This window comes from Coregonus lavaretus (genome assembly GCF_964263955.1).
Source record: "Coregonus lavaretus genome assembly, contig: HAP1_SCAFFOLD_764, whole genome shotgun sequence".
Taxonomy (NCBI): Eukaryota; Metazoa; Chordata; class Actinopteri; order Salmoniformes; family Salmonidae; genus Coregonus; species Coregonus lavaretus.
The window spans coordinates 194,227-217,160 of NW_028163916.1; the positions used below are offsets into that span (position 1 = coordinate 194,227).

At 47.6% G+C, this 22,934-nt stretch overlaps 1 protein-coding gene across 1 annotated transcript in view; it reads right to left on the reverse strand.

Moving 5' to 3' along the window:
* LOC311117666 (putative JmjC domain-containing histone demethylation protein 2C) overlaps nt 1-22,934 on the reverse strand; it is an 89,861-nt gene that overhangs the window by 34,419 nt on the left and 32,508 nt on the right. Inside the window, exons 7-8 of the mRNA XM_084192599.1 lie at nt 9,362-9,530; nt 3,328-3,418 (exon numbers count right to left, since the gene is read on the reverse strand). Coding sequence (XP_084048725.1) covers nt 3,328-3,418; nt 9,362-9,530 — 260 coding nt within the window. The remainder of the gene's footprint in view (nt 1-3,327; nt 3,419-9,361; nt 9,531-22,934) is intronic.

The window sequence follows — 22,934 nt, forward strand, 5'->3', positions numbered from 1 at the left end:
CCTACTAGACAGTGTTATATAGCTGGATCTACTGGACCTAATAGACAGTGTTATATAGCTGGATCTACTAGACAGTGTTATATAGCTGGATCTACTGGACCTACTAGACAGTGTTATATAGCTGGATCTACTGGATCTACTAGACAGTGTTATATAGCTGGATCTACTAGACAGTGTTATATAGCTGGATCTACTGGACCTACTAGACAGTGTTATATAGCTGGATCTACTAGACAGTGTTATATAGCTGGATCTACTGGACCTACTAGACAGTGTTATATAGCTGGATCTACTGGACCTACTAGACAGTGTTATATAGCTGGATCTACTGGATCTACTAGACAGTGTTATATAGCTGGATCTACTGGATCTACTAGACAGTGTTATATAGCTGGATCTACTAGACAGTGTTATATAGCTGGACCTACTAGACAGTGTTATATAGCTGGACCTACTAGACAGTGTTATATAGCTGGATCTACTAGACAGTGTTATATAGCTGGATCTACTAGACAGTGTTATATAGCTGGATCTACTAGACAGTGTTATATAGCTGGATCTACTAGACAGTGTTATATAGCTGGATCTACTGGACCTACTAGACAGTGTTATATAGCTGGATCTACTAGACAGTGTTATATAGCTGGATCTACTAGACAGTGTTATATAGCTGGACCTACTAGACAGTGTTATATAGCTGGATCTACTAGACAGTGTTATATAGCTGGACCTACTAGACAGTGTTATATAGCTGGACCTACTAGACAGTGTTATATAGCTGGACCTACTAGACAGTGTTATATAGCTGGATCTACTAGACAGTGTTATATAGCTGGATCTACTGGACCTACTAGACAGTGTTATATAGCTGGATCTACTAGACAGTGTTATATAGCTGGACCTACTGGACCTACTAGACAGTGTTATATAGCTGGATCTACTGGACAGTGTTATATAGCTGGACCTACTAGACAGTGTTATATAGCTGGACCTACTAGACAGTGTTATATAGCTGGATCTACTAGACAGTGTTATATAGCTGGATCTACTGGACCTACTAGACAGTGTTATATAGCTGGATCTACTAGACAGTGTTATATAGCTGGATCTACTAGACAGTGTTATATAGCTGGACCTACTAGACAGTGTTATATAGCTGGATCTACTAGACAGTGTTATATAGCTGGATCTACTGGACCTACTAGACAGTGTTATATAGCTGGATCTACTAGACAGTGTTATATAGCTGGATCTACTAGACAGTGTTATATAGCTGGATCTACTGGACCTACTAGACAGTGTTATATAGCTGGACCTACTAGACAGTGTTATATAGCTGGATCTACTGGATCTACTAGACAGTGTTATATAGCTGGACCTACTAGACAGTGTTATATAGCTGGATCTACTAGACAGTGTTATATAGCTGGATCTACTGGACAGTGTTATATAGCTGGATCTACTAGACAGTGTTATATAGCTGGACCTACTAGACAGTGTTATATAGCTGGATCTACTGGACCTACTAGACAGTGTTATATAGCTGGACCTACTAGACAGTGTTATATAGCTGGATCTACTAGACAGTGTTATATAGCTGGATCTACTGGACCTACTAGACAGTGTTATATAGCTGGATCTACTGGACAGGTTAATATAGCTGGATCTACTGGACCTACTAGACAGTGTTATATAGCTGGATCTACTGGACCTACTAGACAGTGTTATATAGCTGGATATACTGGACCTACTAGACAGTGTTATATAGCTGGATCTACTGGATCTACTAGACAGTGTTATATAGCTGGATCTACTGGACCTAATAGACAGTGTTATATAGCTGGATCTACTAGACAGTGTTATATAGCTGGATCTACTGGACCTACTAGACAGTGTTATATAGCTGGATATACTGGACCTACTAGACAGTGTTATATAGCTGGATCTACTGGACCTAATAGACAGTGTTATATAGCTGGATCTACTAGACAGTGTTATATAGCTGGATCTACTGGACCTACTAGACAGTGTTATATAGCTGGATCTACTGGATCTACTAGACAGTGTTATATAGCTGGATCTACTAGACAGTGTTATATAGCTGGATCTACTGGACCTACTAGACAGTGTTATATAGCTGGATCTACTAGACAGTGTTATATAGCTGGATCTACTGGACCTACTAGACAGTGTTATATAGCTGGATCTACTGGACCTACTAGACAGTGTTATATAGCTGGATCTACTGGATCTACTAGACAGTGTTATATAGCTGGATCTACTGGACCTAATAGACAGTGTTATATAGCTGGATCTACTAGACAGTGTTATATAGCTGGATCTACTGGACCTACTAGACAGTGTTATATAGCTGGATATACTGGACCTACTAGACAGTGTTATATAGCTGGATCTACTGGACCTAATAGACAGTGTTATATAGCTGGATCTACTAGACAGTGTTATATAGCTGGATCTACTGGATCTACTAGACAGTGTTATATAGCTGGATCTACTGGACAGTGTTATATAGCTGGATCTACTAGACAGTGTTATATAGCTGGATCTACTAGACAGTGTTATATAGCTGGATCTACTAGACAGTGTTATATAGCTGGATCTACTAGACAGTGTTATATAGCTGGATCTACTGGATCTACTAGACAGTGTTATATAGCTGGATCTACTAGACAGTGTTATATAGCTGGATCTACTAGACAGTGTTATATAGCTGGATCTACTAGACAGTGTTATATAGCTGGATCTACTGGATCTACTAGACAGTGTTATATAGCTGGATCTACTAGACAGTGTTATATAGCTGGACCTACTAGACAGTGTTATATAGCTGGATCTACTAGACAGTGTTATATAGCTGGATCTACTAGACAGTGTTATATAGCTGGATCTACTAGACAGTGTTATATAGCTGGATCTACTGGACCTACTAGACAGTGTTATATAGCTGGATCTACTAGACAGTGTTATATAGCTGGATCTACTGGATCTACTAGACAGTGTTATATAGCTGGATCTACTAGACAGTGTTATATAGCTGGATCTACTAGACAGTGTTATATAGCTGGATCTACTAGACAGTGTTATATAGCTGGATCTACTGGATCTACTAGACAGTGTTATATAGCTGGATCTACTAGACAGTGTTATATAGCTGGACCTACTAGACAGTGTTATATAGCTGGATCTACTAGACAGTGTTATATAGCTGGATCTACTGGACCTACTGCCCAGACAAACCAGTAGATTGTAGAGAATCCCCATGACTATGACTGTCTGCTTGGCTATGATGAGTTGGCCTTGACCTACCTGGAAGGCATGAGGGCCATGAACTCCTCTCCTGATGGCCAGTCCTTCAGCCTGTACACTATGGTGTCTCCGTCTTTAGACTTGGGTCGCTCTGAGAGTTGGGGAGGGAACACAGGTGAGAACACAGGATCGTTTAGTAAGATTATAGATAGGGAAAGATGCTTTCCTCTAAACATAATCAATACATTGGTATTATTACTAATATTGTCAATTACAACATACACTACATGACCAAAAGTATTTGGACACCTGCTTGTTGAACATCTCATGGCCACTAATATAGAGTTGGTCCCTCCTTTGCTGCTATAACAGCCTCCACTCTTCTGGGAAGGCTTTCCACTAGATGTTGGAACATTGCTATAGGGACTTGCTTCCATTCAGCCAGTGAGGTCGGGCACTGATGTTGGGCGATTAGGCCTTGTTCGCAGTCGGCGTTCCAATGCATCCCAAAAGTTGTTCTATGAGGTTGAGGTCAAGAGCTCTGTGCAGGCAAGTTAAGTTCTTGCACACCGATCTCGACAAACCATTTCTGTATGGACCTTGCTTTGTGCACGAGGGCATTGTCTTGCTGAAACTATTGCCACAAAGTTGGAAGCACAGAATCGTCTAGAATGTCATTGTATGCTGTAGCGTTAATATTTCCCTTCACTGGAACTAAGGGGCCTAGCCCCAACCATGAAAAACAGCCCCAGACCATTATTCCTCCTCCACCAAACTTTACAGTTGGCACTATGCATTGAGGCAGGTAGCGTTCTCCTGGCTTCCGCCAAACCCAGATTTGTCCGTCGGACTGCCAGATGGTGAAGCGTGATTCATCACTCCAGAGAACGCGTTTCCACTGCTCCAGAGTCCAATGGCGGCGAGCTTTACACCCCTCCATCTGACGCTTGGCATTGCGCATGGTGATCTTAGGCTTGTGTGCGGCTGCTTTGTGCTGACGTTGCTTCCAGAGGCTGTAAGGCTCTGATTGTTCACCAGAGGTCACCATGTCCTTCTTCTTAGCTGTCCGTGGCTCCAATGACTTGTCATGTAGTCCTGCAGAATAGATTCTTCTTCCTGTCGCTCTTGAAGTTGCGTATTTGAAGAGAGGCTAGCCAGCTGTGTTGATGGTCCCCAGTGGGGTGATGAGAGTAGCTTAGTAGGATGGTCCTGCTTAAATTCGCTTTTCTAGATACTTTGCTCAGAACAGCTAATCAGCCGTACCAGTGATTGTCCGGGAGGTGGCTTGTCGTCTCTACCTCGTGTTGATTCAGGGTTAAACGTACTTTGAACGTGAGCAGCAGCTCGTCGTTCTTCTGGTCTCATATGTTGCAACCATTTTTTACGTGTAGCGGCTGCTTCACGTCTTTCTGGTCTAAAGGTTAATTTCTCTACCAAGCTTTTATGAACTCTGGTCGAAAGGTTAATTTCTCTACCAAGCTTTTATGAACTCTGGTCGAAAGGTTAATTTCTCTACCAAGCCTTTATGAACTCTGGTCTGAAGGTTAATTTCTCTACCAAGCCTTTATGAACTCTGGTCGAAAGGTTAATTTCTCTACCAAGCCTTTATGAACTCTGGTCTGAAGGTTCATTTCTCTACCAAGCCTTTATGAACTCTGGTCGAAAGGTTAATTTCTCTACCAAGCCTTTATGAACTCTGGTCTGAAGGTTCATTTCTCTACCAAGCCTTTATGAACTCTGGTCTGAAGGTTCATTTCTCTACCAAGCTTTTATGAACTCTGGTCGAAAGGGACGGTTCCGTCAGGCTGACACACCCTCTGACCTCACTCGGGGCGTGGCTACTTACTGTGCAAAAGTTTATAGGAGACAAATTATCTCATGGCTCATAAAATCACATTCCTATCTTAACAAAAATACTCCTGTCATTTTTTTATATTTCATATACAACGTAAAGAATGGAGACTTGGTACATGTAGTGTATATACTGTTCAAGTTACAGTATTTACTTTATAACAGTTGTAATGACATCACAAAATAATAACCCATATGAAATGATGATTCTTTAGCTCGCCTCTGACCAGTCCCCACATTCTCTGTTAGGAATATTTTTCCAATATTCGCTTTAGAACGTGTTAAGAGTTTCGGCGGGAAAAGTCTCTGTAGACAAAGGAACTTTCCTGTGTTGATTTGGAGAGGGATGTAGCTGAAAGGTCTAATCCTTGATTTCCAACAGGGTGTGAGGTGTCAAAACCCCACAGTTCCCTCTGCGGGTGGGAGGGGGTCTGGTTGAAGCTCCCAGTGCAAACCTGATCTGACTCGTTTTGGATCCTCCCAGGACTGTCATGACACCTTCTTTAAAGGTATTTGAATGTTTGGTTTGTTAAATGTGATACGCTGTGTATAACGTCAATTTTTTTAGTTCACTCCGCTAATTGAGTCCTCTCTCCATGCCGCTTTCGACACAGACCTAGCCTCACACAGACTTAGCCCCACCCCCGTTACTCAAGGAGCATATTTGTTGTTGCTTGACCACGAGACACTTGCATTCAGTCTGCAATGTCACTGCAGCATAAGCAACAATGTTGATGACAACGATGCTGTTCCCACTTTGCTTCTTAATATAAACCCACTAGTGTTCTTTAATTACACTATTAGTTTGTGTTTCTTACATCTGCAAACAGCTAGTTTGTCTTTTCTTAATAAGTTGGGCCTAAATCCTGTTAGCCGCTAATGCTACTCGCTAGTTAGCTGGCTAGCTAGCTAATAAATGTACTGCGTCAGAGCAAACGTAACTAGCTAATGTACACAGCCTGGTAATAGCAGTGATGGTGTAGGTCTAGATCAGCATGTTGTTCAGGCAACAGTATCTTCTAAATCAAAGAGGAATACGCAAAGCATGAATATCTTTGCAAACATGAAGTAGCTAAGATGAAACATTTCATGTAGCCAAAGATTATAGGGTCCCCTAGGAAACACTTATCAAAACTTTGGTTCCTACCTGGTCACAATAACTCCTCCCTGGCATTTTCATTTGTTGATATGTCAAACAACACTGTATTCAAAGTGCCCACCATTATATTCTTACTATAGAATTAGAATAATCATTCTATTTCCATGATTCCAACAGTTCACCCAATTGTTTTTCTCTGAATCGCAAGTCAAATCGCAGTTGCAACGTTTGGTTAAAAGTACGGCCTGGATCGTATGCCCATCTCATGCAGCCCTAAGAGGGACTGTGGAAATGATCTCAAATGAGGGAAAGAAATGGATGAAAATTATGAAAATGCTGATTTTTTTGGGGGGGTTGAAGTTGAATTGTACAGTGTAAAACAATTAGAATGGAGAAAGACCCATTGAAATCACTTAGAATGTATGCGTTGCCACCCTAGGGTCGACTCATAAAGCGAATTTAGAACTTTTATTATTCAAAAACATAAAATACCGTCAAATACCATTAAACATGTGAAAAATACTGTGATGTGTGCGCCATTCAGAGGGTGAATGGGCAAGAAACAATATTTAAGTGCCTTTCTAACGGGGTATGGTAGTAGGTGCCAGGCGCATCAGTTTGTGTCAAGAACTGCAAAACTGCTGGGTTTTTCACGCTCAACAGTTCCCCTTGTACAGTGCATTCGGAAAGTATTCAGACCCCTTTACTTTTTCCACATTCTGTTAAGTTACAGCCTTATTCTAAATTGAAATCTACCGCAAATAGTTTTTTCCCTTCATCAATATACACAGAATAACCCATAATGACAAAGCAAAAACAAGTTTTTAATTTTTTTTGCAAATGTATTACAAATAAAAACATTGAAATATCACATTTACATAAGTATTCAGACCATTTACTCAGTACTTTGTTGAAGCAACTTTGGCAGCGATTACAGCCTTGAGTCTTCTTGGGTATGACGCTACAAGCTTGGCACACCTGTATTTGAGGAGTTTCTCCCATTCTTCTCTGCAGAGCCTCTCAAGCTCTGTCAGGTTGGATGGGGAGCGTTGCTGCACAGCTATTTTCAGGTCTCTCCAGAGATGTTCGATCAGGTTCAAGTCCGGGCTCTGGCTGGGCCACTCAAGGACATTCGGAGACTTGTCCCGAAGCCACTCCTGCATTGACTTGTGCTGTTGGAAGGTGAAGCTCCCCCCCCCCCCCCCCCCCGTTCTGGAGCCGATTTTCATCAAGGATCTCTCTGTACTTTGCTCCATTCATCTTTCCCTCGATCCCTCGATCCTGAAAAACATCCCCACAGCATGATGCTGCCACCACCATGCTTCACCGTAGGGATGGTGCCAGGTTTCCTCCAGACATGACACTTGGCATTCAGGCCAAAGAGTTCAATCTTGGTTTCATCAGACCAGAGAATCTTGTTTCTCATGGTCTGAGAGTCCTTTAGGTGCCTTTTGGCAAACTCCAAGCGGGCTGACATGTGCCTTTTACTGAGGAGTGGCTTCCGTCTGGCCACTCTACCATAAAGGCCTGATTGGTGGAGTGCTGCAGAGATGGTTGTCCTTCTGGAAGGTTCTCCCATCTCCACAGAGGAACTCTGGAGCTCTGTCAGAGTGACCATCGGGTTCTTGGTCACCTCCCTGACCAAGGCCCTTCTCCCCCGATTGCTCAGTTTGGCAGTGCGGCCAGCTCTAGGAAGAGTCTTGGTGGTTCCAAACTTCTTCCATTTAAGAATGATGGAGGCCACTGTGTTCTTGGGGACCTTCAATGCTGCAGAAATGTTTTGGTACCCTTCCCCAGATCTGTGCCTCAACACAATCCTGTCTCGGAGGTCTACGGACAATTCCTTCGACCTCATGGCTTGTTTTTGCTCTAACATGCACTGTCAACTGTGGGACCTTATCTAGACAGGTGTGTGCCTTTCCAAACCATGTCCAATCAATTGAATTTACCACAGGTGGATTCCAATCAAGTTGTAGAAACATCTCAAGGATGATAAATGGAAACAGGGTGCACCTGAGCTCAATTTAGAGTCTCATAGCAAAGGGTCTGAATACTTATGTAAATAAGGTATATGTTTTTTTTTTTTTATACATTTGCAAAAATTTCTAAAAACCTGTTTTCACTGTCATTATGGGGTATTGTGTATATATTTATGAGGATTTTTATTTATTTAATCCATTTTAGAATAAGGCTGTAAAGTAACAAAATGTGGAAAAAGTCAAGGGGTCTGAATAATTTCCGAATGCACTGTATATCAAGAATGGTCCACCACCCAAAGGACATCCAGCCAACTTGACACAATGGTGGGAAGCATTGGAGTCAACATGGGCCAGCATCCCTGTGGAATGCGTTCGACACCTTGTAGAGTCCATGCTTCAATGAATTGAGGCTGTTCTGAGGGCAAAAGGGGGGGTGCAACGCAATATGAGGAAGGTGTTCCTAATGTTTGGTATACTCAGTGTATATAATCAATACACTTAATTATTAATAATCTATTATTATTACTAATAATATGAATACTCTATACTATTATTATCAATAACCAGATACATTATTAAGGCTACTCACTGGTGAGGTCCTCGATCAATAACCAGATACATTATTAAGGCTACTCACTGGTGAGGTCCTCGATCAATAACCTGATACATTATTAAGGCTACTCAATGGTGAGGTCCTCGATCAATAACCAGATACATTATAAAGGCTACTCACTGGTGAGGTCCTCGATCAATAACCAGATACATTATTAAGGCTACTCACTGGTGAGGTCCTCGATCAATAACCTGATACATTATTAAGGCTACTCACTGGTGAGGTCCTCGATCAATAACCTGATACATTATAAAGGCTACTCACTGGTGAGGTCCTCGATCAATAACCTGATACATTATAAAGGCTACTCACTGGTGAGGTCCTCGATCAATAACCTGATACATTATAAAGGCTACTCACTGGTGAGGTCCTCGATCAATAACCTGATACATTATAAAGGCTACTCACTGGTGAGGTCCTCGATCAATAACCTGATACATTATAAAGGCTACTCACTGGTGAGGTCCTCGATCAATAACCAGATACATTATTAAGGCTACTCACTGGTGAGGTCCTCGATCAATAACCTGATACATTATTAAGGCTACTCACTGGTGAGGTCCTCGAAGCCGTCCCAGAACTCCTTGATTCCAGAGTTAGAGATAACTCCATCTTTACAGTTGAGCAGGTCTCCCTGGTGGTCAGCAAACTCCTGGTTGAAGCTCTCAGCCTTCCACAGAGCTGCATTCAGAGGCTTATGGAGCCCGGACACCAGGACAGGCTGGAGAATACAACCCAGTACAGTAGTTGGGTTAACATTTCAACGTTCTAACGACATCAGGATTTTATTTTTACAAAATTAAAAATGACAGTGTAGTTATCACAAAACGACCGTTAACAGGTCCTGATCATCATCATAAAGGGACACGTTAGTAGGACGAAATATGCATATTTTCAAATGATTTCCCACGGATATAAAGCGCTCCGTACGTCATGGTCGTTAACGGTTGGAAACATGGCAGAGAGTGACATAGGGAAGAAACAACAGCCTAGGCCTGTATGGCAATACTTTGAGAAGTTAGATGAGAAGGTGGTGAAATAAATGCAAACTTTGCAAGGTGGAATTGAGCTGCAATGGCAGTACAGGTGGAATGCGTAACCATCTGAAAGGGAGTCACCATGACACCCAACCTGTTGTTGGCAGCAATACAATGAGGGAGGAAGTGAGAGAATCCCAGCGCTGATTACAGAAAGGATTGGAGTGGATATGCAGCCATTATCAACGGTAGAGGAGGATTGGAGTGGATATGCAGCCATTATCAACGGTAGAGGAGGATTGGAGTGGATATGCAGCCATTATCAACGGTAGAGGAGGATTGGAGTGGATATGCAGCCATTATCAACGGTAGAGGAGGATTGGAGTGGATATGCAGCCATTATCAACGGTAGAGGAGGATTGGAGTTGATATGCAGCCATTATCAACGGTAGAGGAGGATTGGAGTGGATATGCAGCCATTATCAACGGTAGAGGAGGATTGGAGTGGATATGCAGCCATTATCAACGGTAGAGGAGGATTGGAGTGGATATGCAGCCATTATCAACGGTAGAGGAGGATTGGAGTGGATATGCAGCCATTATCAACGGTAGAGGAGGATTGGAGTTGATATGCAGCCATTATCAACGGTAGAGGACGTCGGCTTCACTGCCCTGATGGCATGTCTACAACCAGACTACAACATGCCATGTCGAAAAACTGACGGCCTGGATGGAGAAGTACAAAGCACCAGCTCTCAGACACCACGGACGTCTATGGACATGCTGTCATACATGACTGCACTGAGCCATCACATTGATGAGAATACACAGAGAATAACGTTACTAACAGACAGCAACACAGGCTGGTGACAACACAGAGAATAACATTACTAACAGACAGCAACACAGGCTGGTGACAACACAGAGAATAACGTTACTAACAGACAGCAACACAGGCTGGTGACAATACAGAGAATAACGTTACTAACAGACAGCAACACAGGCTGGTGACAACACAGAGAATAATATTACTAACAGACAGCAACACAGGCTGGTGACAACACAGAGAATAACGTTACTAACAGACAGCAACACAGGCTGGTGACAACACAGAGAATAATATTACTAACAGACAGCAACACAGGCTGGAGACAACACAGAGAATAACGTTACTAACAGACAGCAACACAGGCTGGTGACAACACAGAGAATAACGTTACTAACAGACAGCAACACAGGCTGGTGACAACACAGAGAATAACGTTACTAACAGACAGCAACACAGGCTGGTGACAACACAGAGAATAACATTACTAACAGACAGCAACACAGGCTGGTGACAACACAGAGAATAACATTACTAACAGACAGCAACACAGGCTGGTGACAACACAGAGAATAACGTTACTAACAGACAGCAACACAGGCTGGTGACAACACAGAGAATAACGTTACTAACAGACAGCAACACAGGCTGGTGACAACACAGAGAATAATATTACTAACAGACAGCAACACAGGCTGGTGACAACACAGAGAATAATATTACTAACAGACAGCAACACAGGCTGGAGACAACACAGAGAATAACGTTACTAACAGACAGCAACACAGGCTGGTGACAACACAGAGAATAACGTTACTAACAGACAGCAACACAGGCTGGTGACAACACAGAGAATAACATTACTAACAGACAGCAACACAGGCTGGTGACAACACAGAGAATAACATTACTAACAGACAGCAACACAGGCTGGTGACAACACAGAGAATAACGTTACTAACAGATCAATATGAAGGAAGGGTGCTGACAGTAGAGCACAGAGCAGCAGAAGATAGCAGGAGGAGCAGTAGAGGAGAGAATAGCCCCGTGTCAGCTGACCGAGACGGAACAAAGGCTGAGAGAGTAGAGGAGAGAATAGCCCTGTGTCAGCTGGCCGAGACGGAACAAAGGCTGAGAGAGTAGGAGAGAATAGCCCCGTGTCAGCTGGCCGAGACGGAACAAAGGCTGAGAGAGTAGGAGAGAATAGCCCCGTGTCAGCTGGCCGAGACGGAACAAAGGCTGAGAGAGTAGGAGAGAATAGCCCCGTGTCAGCTGGCCGAGACGGAACAAAGGCTGAGAGAGTAGAGGAGAGAATAGCCCCGTGTCAGCTGACCGAGACGGAACAAAGGCTGAGAGAGTAGAGGAGAGAATAGCCCCGTGTCAGCTGGCCGAGACGGAACAAAGGCTGAGAGAGTAGGAGAGAATAGCCCCGTGTCAGCTGACCGAGACGGAACAAAGGCTGAGAGAGTAGGAGAGAATAGCCCCGTGTCAGCTGGCCGAGACGGAACAAAGGCTGAGAGAGTAGAGGCGAGAATAGCCCTGTGTCAGCTGGCCGAGACGGAACAAAGGCTGAGAGAGTAGGAGAGAATAGCCCCGTGTCAGCTGGCCGAGACGGAACAAAGGCTGAGAGAGTAGAGGAGAGAATAGCCCCGTGTCAGCTGACCGAGACGGAACAAAGGCTGATAGAATAAAGAGAGTCCAGTCTCCACAGCTGCTCTCTATACAGCCCAGTCTCCTCTCTATACAGCCCAGTCTCCTCTCTATACAGCCCAGTCTCCTCTCTATACAGCCCAGTCTCCTCTCTATACAGCCCAGTCTCCTCTCTATACAGCCCAGTCTCCTCTCTATACAGCCCAGTCTCCACAGCTCCTCTCTATACAGCCCAGTCTCCTCTCTATACAGCCCAGTCTCCTCTCTATACAGCCCAGTCCCCTCTCTATACAGCCCAGTCTCCTCTCTATACAGTCCAGTCTCCACAGCTGCTCTCTATACAGCCCAGTCCCCTCTCTATACAGCCCAGTCTCCTCTCTATACAGCCCAGTCTCCACAGCTCCTTTCTATACAGCCCAGTCTCCTCTCTATACATCCCAGTCTCCACAGCTGCTCTCTATACAGCCCAGTCTCCACAGCTCCTCTCTATACAGCCCAGTCTCCACAGCTCCTCTCTATACAGCCCAGTCTCCTCTCTATACAGCCCAGTCTCCTCTCTATACAGCCCAGTCTCCTCTCTATACAGCCCAGTCTCCTCTCTATACAGCCCAGTCTCCTCTCTATACAGCCCAGTCTCCTCTCTATACAGCCCAGTCTCCTCTCTATACAGCCCAGTCTCCACAGCTGCTCTCTATACAGCCCAGTCTCCTCTCTATACAGCCCAGTCTCCTCTCTATACAGCCCAGTCTCCTCTCTATACAGCCCAGTCTCCACAGCTGCTCTCTATACAGCCCAGTCTCCACAGCTCCTCTCTATACAGCCCAGTCTCCTCTCTATACAGCCCAGTCCCCTCTCTATACAGCCCAGTCTCCTCTCTATACAGCCCAGTCCCCTCTCTATACAGCCCAGTCTCCTCTCTATACAGCCCAGTCTCCTCTCTATACAGCCCAGTCTCCTCTCTATACATCCCAGTCTCCTCTCTATACAGCCCAGTCTCCTCTCTATACAGCCCAGTCTCCTCTCTATACAGCCCAGTCCCCTCTCTATACAGCCCAGTCTCCTCTCTATACAGCCCAGTCTCCTCTCTATACAGCCCAGTCTCCTCTCTATACAGCCCAGTCTCCTCTCTATACAGCCCAGTCTCCTCTCTATACAGCCCAGTCTCCTCTCTATACAGCCCAGTCTCCACAGCTGCTCTCTATACAGCCCAGTCTCCTCTCTATACAGCCCAGTCTCCTCTCTATACAGCCCAGTCTCCACAGCTGCTCTCTATACAGCCCAGTCTCCTCTCTATACAGCCCAGTCTCCTCTCTATACAGCCCAGTCTCCTCTCTATACAGCCCAGTCTACTCTCTATACAGCCCAGTCTACTCTCTATACAGCCCAGTCTCCTCTCTATACAGCCCAGTATCTTCTCTATACAGCCCAGTCTCCTCTCTATACAGCCCAGTCTCCTCTCTATACAGCCCAGTTTCCACAGCTCCTCTCTATACAGCCCAGTCTCCACAGCTGCTATCTATACAGCCCAGTCTCCTCTCTATACAGCCCAATCTCCTCTCTATACAGCCCAGTCTCCTCTCTATACAGCCCAGTCTCCTCTCTATACAGCCCAGTCTCCTCTCTATACAGCCCAGTCTCCTCTCTATACAGCCCAGTCTACTCTCTATACAGCCCAGTCTCCTCTCTATACAGCCCAGTCTCCTCTCTATACAGCCCAGTCTCCTCTCTATACAGCCCAGTCTCCACAGCTGCTCTCTATACAGCCCAGTCTCCTCTCTATACAGCCCAGTCTCCTCTCTATACAGCCCAGTCTCCTCTCTATACAGCCCAGTCTCCTCTCTATACAGCCCAGTCTCCTCTCTATACAGCCCAGTCTCCACAGCTGCTCTCTATACAGCCCAGTCTCCTCTCTATACAGCCCAGTCTCCTCTCTATACAGCCCAGTCTCCACAGCTGCTCTCTATACAGCCCAGTCTCCTCTCTATACAGCCCAGTCTCCTCTCAATACAGCCCAGTCTCCTCTCTATACAGCCCAGTCTCCTCTCTATACAGCCCAGTTTCCTCTCTATACAGCCCAGTCCCCTCTCTATACAGCCCAGTCTCCTCTCTATACAGCCCAGTCTCCTCTCTATACAGCCCAGTCTCCACAGCTGCTCTCTATACAGCCCAGTCTCCTCTCTATACAGCCCAGTCTCCTCTCTATACAGCCCAGTCTCCTCTCTATACAGCCCAGTCTCCACAGCTGCTCTCTATACAGCCCAGTCTCCTCTCTATACAGCCCAGTCTCCTCTCTATACAGCCCAGTCTCCTCTCTATACAGCCCAGTCTCCTCTCTATACAGCCCAGTCTCCTCTCTATACAGCCCAGTCTCCTCTCTATACAGCCCAGTCCCCTCTCTATACAGCCCAGTCTCCTCTCTATACAGCCCAGTCTCCTCTCTATACAGCCCAGTCTCCTCTCTATACAGCCCAGTCTCCTCTCTATACAGCCCAGTCTCCTCTCTATACAGCCCAGTCTCCTCTCTATACAGCCCAGTCTCCTCTCTATACAGCCCAGTCTCCTCTCTATACAGCCCAGTCTCCACAGCTGCTCTCTATACAGCCCAGTCTCCACAGCTGCTCTCTATACAGCCCAGTCTCCTCTCTATACAGCCCAGTCTCCTCTCTATACAGCCCAGTCTCCTCTCTATACAGCCCAGTTTCCACAGCTGCTCTCTATACAGCCCAGTCTCCACAGCTGCTCTCTATACAGCCCAGTCTCCTCTCTATACAGCCCAGTCTCCTCTCTATACAGCCCAGTCTCCTCTCTATACAGCCCAGTCTCCACAGCTGCTCTCTATACAGCCCAGTCTCCACAGCTGCTCTCTATACAGCCCAGTCTCCTCTCTATACAGCCCAGTCTCCTCTCTATTCAGTCCAGTCTCCTCTCTATACAGTCCAGTCTCCACAGCTGCTCTCTATACAGCCCAGTCTCCTCTCTATACAGCCCAGTCTCCTCTCTATACAGTCCAGTCTCCTCTCTATACAGCCCAGTCTCCTCTCTATACAGCCCAGTCTCCACAGCTGCTCTCTATACAGCCCAGTCTCCACAGCTGCTCTCTATACAGCCCAGTCTCCTCTCTATACAGCCCAGTCTCCTCTCTATACAGCCCAGTCTCCTCTCTATACAGCCCAGTCTCCACAGCTGCTCTCTATACAGCCCAGTCTCCTCTCTATACAGCCCAGTCTCCTCTCTATACAGCCCAGTCTCCTCTCTATACAGCCCAGTCCCCTCTCTATACAGCCCAGTCTCCTCTCTATACAGCCCAGTCTCCTCTCTATACAGCCCAGTCTCCTCTCTATACAGCCCAGTTTCCTCTCTATACAGCCCAGTCCCCTCTCTATACAGCCCAGTCTCCTCTCTATACAGCCCAGTCTCCTCTCTATACAGCCCAGTCTCCACAGCTGCTCTCTATACAGCCCAGTCTCCTCTCTATACAGCCCAGTCTCCTCTCTATACAGCCCAGTCTCCTCTCTATACAGCCCAGTCTCCTCTCTATACAGCCCAGTCTCCTCTCTATACAGCCCAGTCTCCACAGCTGCTCTCTATACAGCCCAGTCTCCTCTCTATACAGCCCAGTCTCCTCTCTATACAGCCCAGTTTCCACAGCTCCTCTGTATACAGCCCAGTTTCCACAGCTGCTCTCTATACAGTCCAGTCTCCTCTCTATACAGCCCAGACTCCTCTCTATACAGCCCAGTCTCCTCTCTATACAGCCCAGTCTCCACAGATGCTCTCTATACAGCCCAGTCTCCTCTCTATACAGCCCAGTCTCCTCTCTATACAGTCCAGTCTCCTCTCTATACAGCCCAGTCTCCTCTCTATACAGCCCAGTCTCCTCTCTATACAGCCCAGTCTCCACAGCTGCTCTCTATACAGCCCAGTCTCCTCTCTATACAGCCCAGTCTCCACAGCTGCTCTCTATACAGCCCAGTCTCCTCTCTATACATCCCAGTCTCCACAGCTGCTCTCTATACAGCCCAGTCTCCTCTCTATACAGCCCAGTCTCCTCTCTATACAGCCCAGTCTCCTCTCTATACAGCCCAGTCTCCACAGCTGCTCTCTATACAGCCCAGTCTCCACAGCTGCTCTCTATACAGCCCAGTCTCCTCTCTATACAGCCCAGTCTCCTCTCTATACAGCCCAGTCTCCACAGCTGCTCTCTATACAGCCCAGTCTCCTCTCTATACAGCCCAGTCTCCTCTCTATACAGCCCAGTCCCCTCTCTATCCAGCCCAGTCCCCTCTCTATACATCCCAGTCTCCTCTCTATACAGCCCAGTCTCCTCTCTATACAGCCCAGTCTCCTCTCTATACAGCCCAGTCTCCTCTCTATACAGCCCAGTCTCCTCTCTATACAGCCCAGTCTCCTCTCTATACAGCCCAGTCTCTTCTCTATACAGCCCAGTCTCCTCTCTATACAGCCCAGTCTCCTCTCTATACAGCCCAGTCTCCTCTCTATACAGCCCAGTCTCCACAGCTGCTCTCTATACAGCCCAGTCTCCACAGCTGCTCTCTATACAGCCCAGTCTCCTCTCTATACAGCCCAGTCTCCTCTCTATACAGCCCAGTCTCCTCTCTATACAGCCCAGTCTCCTCTCTATACAGCCCAGTCTCCTCTCTATACAGCCCAGTCTCCTCTCTATACAGCCCAGTCTCCACAGCTGCTCTCTATACAGCCCAGTCTCCTCTCTATACAGCCCAGTCTCCTCTCTATACAGCCCAGTCCCCTCTCTATCCAGCCCAGTCCCCTCTCTATACATCCCAGTCTCCTCTCTATACAGCCCAGTCTCCTCTCTATACAGCCCAGTCTCCTCTCTATACAGCCCAGTCTCCTCTCTATACAGCCCAGTCTCCTCTCTATACAGCCCAGTCTCCTCTCTATACAGCCCAGTCTCTTCTCTATACAGCCCAGTCTCCTCTCTATACAGCCCAGTCTCCTCTCTATACAGCCCAGTCCCCTCTCTATACAGCCCAGTCCCCTCTCTATACACCCCAGTCTCCTCTCTATACAGCCCAGTCTCCTCTCTATACAGCCCAGTCTCCTCTCTATACAGCCCAGTCTCCTCTCTATACAGCCCAGTCTCCTCTCTATACAGCCCAGTCTCCTCTCTATACAGCCCAGTCTCCACAGCTGCTCTCTATACAGCCCAGTCTCCACAGCTGATCTCTATACAGCCCAGTCTCCTCTCTATACAGCCCAGTCTCCTCTCTATACAGCCCAGTTTCCACAGCTCCTCTGTATACAGCCCAGTTTCCACAGCTGCTCTCTATACAGTCCAGTCTCCTCTCTATACAGCCCAGTCTCCTCTCTATACAGCCCAGTCTCCTCTCTATACAGCCCAGTCTCCTCTCTATACAGCCCAGTCTCCTCTCTATACAGCCCAGTCTCCTCTCTATACAGCCCAGTCTCCTCTCTATACAGCCCAGTCTCCTCTCTATACAGCCCAGTCTCCTCTCTATACAGCCCAGTCTCCTCTCTATACAGCCCAGTCTCCTCTCTATACAGCCCAGTCTCCTCTCTATACAGCCCAGTCTCCTCTCTATACAGCCCAGTCTCCTCTCTATACAGTCCAGTCTCCTCTCTATACAGCCCAGTCTCCTCTCTATACAGCCCAGTCTCCTCTCTATACAGCCCAGTCCCCTCTCTATACAGCCCAGTCTCCTCTCTATACAGCCCAGTCTCCTCTCTATACAGCCCAGTCTCCTCTCTATACAGCCCAGTCTCCTCTCTATACAGTCCAGTCTCCACAGCTGCTCTCTATACAGCCCAGTCTCCACAGCTGCTCTCTATACAGCCCAGTCTCCTCTCTATACAGCCCAGTCTCCTCTCTATACAGCCCAGTCTCCACAGCTGCTCTCTATACAGCCCAGTCTCCTCTCTATACAGCCCAGTCTCCTCTCTATACAGCCCAGTCTCCTCTCTATACAGCCCAGTCTCCTCTCTATACAGCCCAGTCTACTCTCTATACAGCCCAGTCTCCTCTCTATACAGCCCAGTATCTTCTCTATACAGCCCAGTCTCCTCTCTATACAGCCCAGTCTCCTCTCTATACAGTCCAGTCTCCACAGCTCCTCTCTATACAGCCCAGTCTCCACAGCTGCTCTCTATACAGCCCAGTCTCCTCTCTATACAGCCCAATCTCCTCTCTATACAGCCCAGTCTCCTCTCTATACAGCCCAGTCTCCTCTGTATACAGCCCAGTCTCCTCTCTATACAGCCCAGTCTCCTCTCTATACAGCCCAGTCTACTCTCTATACAGCCCAGTCTCCTCTCTATACAGCCCAGTCTCCTCTCTATACAGCCCAGTCTCCTCTCTATACAGCCCAGTCTCCTCTCTATACAGCCCAGTCTCCTCTCTATACAGCCCAGTCTCCACAGCTGCTCTCTATACAGCCCAGTCTCCACAGCTGCTCTCTATACAGCCCAGTCTCCTCTCTATACAGCCCAGTCTCCTCTCTATACAGCCCAGTCTCCTCTCTATACAGCCCAGTCTACTCTCTATACAGCCCAGTCTCCTCTCTATACAGCCCAGTCTCCACAGCTGCTCTCTATACAGCCCAGTCTCCTCTCTATACAGCCCAGTCTCCTCTCTATACAGCCCAGTCTCCACAGCTGCTCTCTATACAGCCCAGTCTCCTCTCTATACAGCCCAGTCTCCTCTCAATACAGCCCAGTCTCCTCTCTATACAGCCCAGTCTCCTCTCTATACAGCCCAGTTTCCTCTCTATACAGCCCAGTCCCCTCTCTATACAGCCCAGTCTCCTCTCTATACAGCCCAGTCTCCTCTCTATACAGCCCAGTCTCCACAGCTGCTCTCTATACAGCCCAGTCTCCTCTCTATACAGCCCAGTATCCTCTCTATACAGCCCAGTCACCTCTCTATACAGCCCAGTCTCCACAGCTGCTCTCTATACAGCCCAGTCTCCTCTCTATACAGCCCAGTCTCCTCTCTATACAGCCCAGTCTCCTCTCTATACAGCCCAGTCTCCTCTCTATACAGCCCAGTCTCCTCTCTATACAGCCCAGTCTCCTCTCTATACAGCCCAGTCTCCACAGCTGCTCTCTATACAGCCCAGTCTCCTCTCTATACAGCCCAGTCTCCTCTCTATACAGCCCAGTCTCCACAGCTGCTCTCTATACAGCCCAGTCTCCTCTCTATACAGCCCAGTCTCCTCTCTATACAGCCCAGTCTCCTCTCTATACAGCCCAGTCTCCTCTCTATACAGCCCAGTCTCCTCTCTATACAGCCCAGTCTCCTCTCTATACAGCCCAGTCTCCTCTCTATACAGCCCAGTCTCCTCTCTATACAGCCCAGTCTCCTCTCTATACAGCCCAGTCTCCTCTCTATACAGCCCAGTCTCCACAGCTGCTCTCTATACAGCCCAGTCTCCACAGCTGCTCTCTATACAGCCCAGTCTCCTCTCTATACAGCCCAGTCTCCTCTCTATACAGCCCAGTCTCCTCTCTATACAGCCCAGTCTCCACAGCTGCTCTCTATACAGCCCAGTCTCCTCTCTATACAGCCCAGTCTCCTCTCTATACAGCCCAGTCTCCTCTCTATACAGCCCAGTCTCCACAGCTGCTCTCTATACAGCCCAGTCTCCTCTCTATACAGCCCAGTCTCCTCTCTATACAGCCCAGTCTCCTCTCTATACAGCCCAGTCTCCTCTCTATACAGCCCAGTCTCCTCTCTATACAGCCCAGTCTCCACAGCTGCTCTCTATACAGCCCAGTCTCCACAGCTGCTCTCTATACAGCCCAGTCTTCTCTCTATACAGCCCAGTCTCCTCTCTATACAGCCCAGTCTCCTCTCTATACAGCCCAGTTTCCACAGCTCCTCTGTATACAGCCCAGTTTCCACAGCTGCTCTCTATACAGTCCAGTCTCCTCTCTATACAGCCCAGACTCCTCTCTATACAGCCCAATCTCCTCTCTATACAGCCCAGTCTCCACAGCTGCTCTCTATACAGCCCAGTCTCCTCTCTATACAGCCCAGTCTCCTCTCTATACAGTCCAGTCTCCTCTCTATACAGCCCAGTCTCCTCTCTATACAGCCCAGACTCCTCTCTATACAGCCCAGTCTCCACAGCTGCTCTCTATACAGCCCAGTCTCCTCTCTATACAGCCCAGTCTCCTCTCTATACAGCCCAGTCTCCACAGCTGCTCTCTATACAGCCCAGTCTCCTCTCTATACAGCCCAGTCTCCACAGCTGCTCTCTATACAGCCCAGTCTCCTCTCTATACATCCCAGTCTCCTCTCTATACAGCCCAGTCTCCTCTCTATACAGCCCAGTCTCCTCTCTATACAGCCCAGTCTCCTCTCTATACAGCCCAGTCTCCACAGCTGCTCTCTATACAGCCCAGTCTCCACAGCTGCTCTCTATACAGCCCAGTCTCCTCTCTATACAGTCCAGTCTCCACAGCTGCTCTCTATACAGCCCAGTCTCCTCTCTATACAGCCCAGTCTCCTCTCTATACAGCCCAGTCCCCTCTCTATCCAGCCCAGTCCCCTCTCTATACATCCCAGTCTCCTCTCTATACAGCCCAGTCTCCTCTCTATACAGCCCAGTCTCCTCTCTATACAGCCCAGTCTCCTCTCTATACAGCCCAGTCTCCTCTCTATACAGCCCAGTCTCCTCTCTATACAGCCCAGTCTCTTCTCTATACAGCCCAGTCTCCTCTCTATACAGCCCAGTCTCCTCTCTATACAGCCCAGTCTCCTCTCTATACAGCCCAGTCCCCTCTCTATACAGCCCAGTCTCCTCTCTATACAGCCCAGTCTCCTCTCTATACAGCCCAGTCTCCTCTATACAGCCCAGTCTCCTCTCTATACAGCCCAGTCTCCTCTCTATACAGCCCAGTCTCCTCTCTATACAGCCCAGTCTCCACAGCTGCTCTCTATACAGCCCAGTCTCCTCTCTATACAGCCCAGTCTCCTCTCTATACAGCCCAGTCTCCACAGCTGCTCTCTATACAGCCCAGTCTCCACAGCTGATCTCTATACAGCCCAGTCTCCTCTCTATACAGCCCAGTCTCCTCTCTATACAGCCCAGTTTCCACAGCTCCTCTGTATACAGCCCAGTTTCCACAGCTGCTCTCTATACAGTCCAGTCTCCTCTCTATACAGCCCAGTCTCCTCTCTATACAGCCCAGTCTCCTCTCTATACAGCCCAGTCTCCTCTCTATACAGCCCAGTCTCCTCTCTATACAGCCCAGTCTCCTCTCTATACAGCCCAGTCTCCTCTCTATACAGCCCAGTCTCCTCTCTATACAGCCCAGTCTCCTCTCTATACAGCCCAGTCTCCTCTCTATACAGCCCAGTCTCCTCTCTATACAGTCCAGTCTCCTCTCTATACAGCCCAGTCTCCTCTCTATACAGCCCAGTCTCCTCTCTATACAGCCCAGTCTCCTCTCTATACAGCCCAGTCTCCTCTCTATACAGCCCAGTCTCCTCTCTATACAGCCCAGTCTCCACAGCTGCTCTCTATACAGCCCAGTCTCCACAGCTGCTCTCTATACAGCCCAGTCTCCTCTCTATACAGCCCAGTCTCCACAGCTGCTCTCTATACAGCCCAGTCTCCTCTCTATACAGCCCAGTCTCCTCTCTATACAGCCCAGTCTCCTCTCTATACAGCCCAGTCTCCACAGCTGCTCTCTATACAGCCCAGTCTCCACAGCTGCTCTCTATACAGCCCAGTCTCCTCTCTATACAGCCCAGTCTCCTCTCTATACAGCCCAGTCTCCTCTCTATACAGCCCAGTCTCCTCTCTATACAGCCCAGTCTCCTCTCTATACAGCCCAGTCTCCACAGCTGCTCTCTATACAGCCCAGTCTCCACAGCTGCTCTCTATACAGCCCAGTCTCCTCTCTATACAGCCCAGTCTCCTCTCTATACAGCCCAGTCTCCTCTCTATACAGCCCAGTCTCCTCTCTATACAGCCCAGTCTCCTCTCTATACAGCCCAGTCTCCACAGCTGCTCTCTATACAGCCCAGTCTCCTCTCTATACAGCCCAGTCTCCTCTCTATACAGCCCAGTCTCCACAGCTGCTCTCTATACAGCCCAGTCTCCTCTCTATACAGCCCAGTCTCCTCTCAATACAGCCCAGTCTCCTCTCTATACAGCCCAGTCTCCTCTCTATACAGCCCAGTTTCCTCTCTATACAGCCCAGTCCCCTCTCTATACAGCCCAGTCTCCTCTCTATACAGCCCAGTCTCCTCTCTATACAGCCCAGTCTCCACAGCTGCTCTCTATACAGCCCAGTCTCCTCTCTATACAGCCCAGTCTCCTCTCTATACAGCCCAGTCACCTCTCTATACAGCCCAGTCTCCACAGCTGCTCTCTATACAGCCCAGTCTCCTCTCTATACAGCCCAGTCTCCTCTCTATACATCCCAGTCTCCTCTCTATACAGCCCAGTCTCCTCTCTATACAGCCCAGTCTCCTCTCTATACAGCCCAGTCTCCACAGCTGCTCTCTATACAGCCCAGTCTCCTCTCTATACAGCCCAGTCTCCTCTCTATACAGCCCAGTCTCCTCTCTATACAGCCCAGTCTCCTCTCTATACATCCCAGTCTCCTCTCTATACAGCCCAGTCTCCACAGCTGCTCTCTATACAGCCCAGTCTCCACA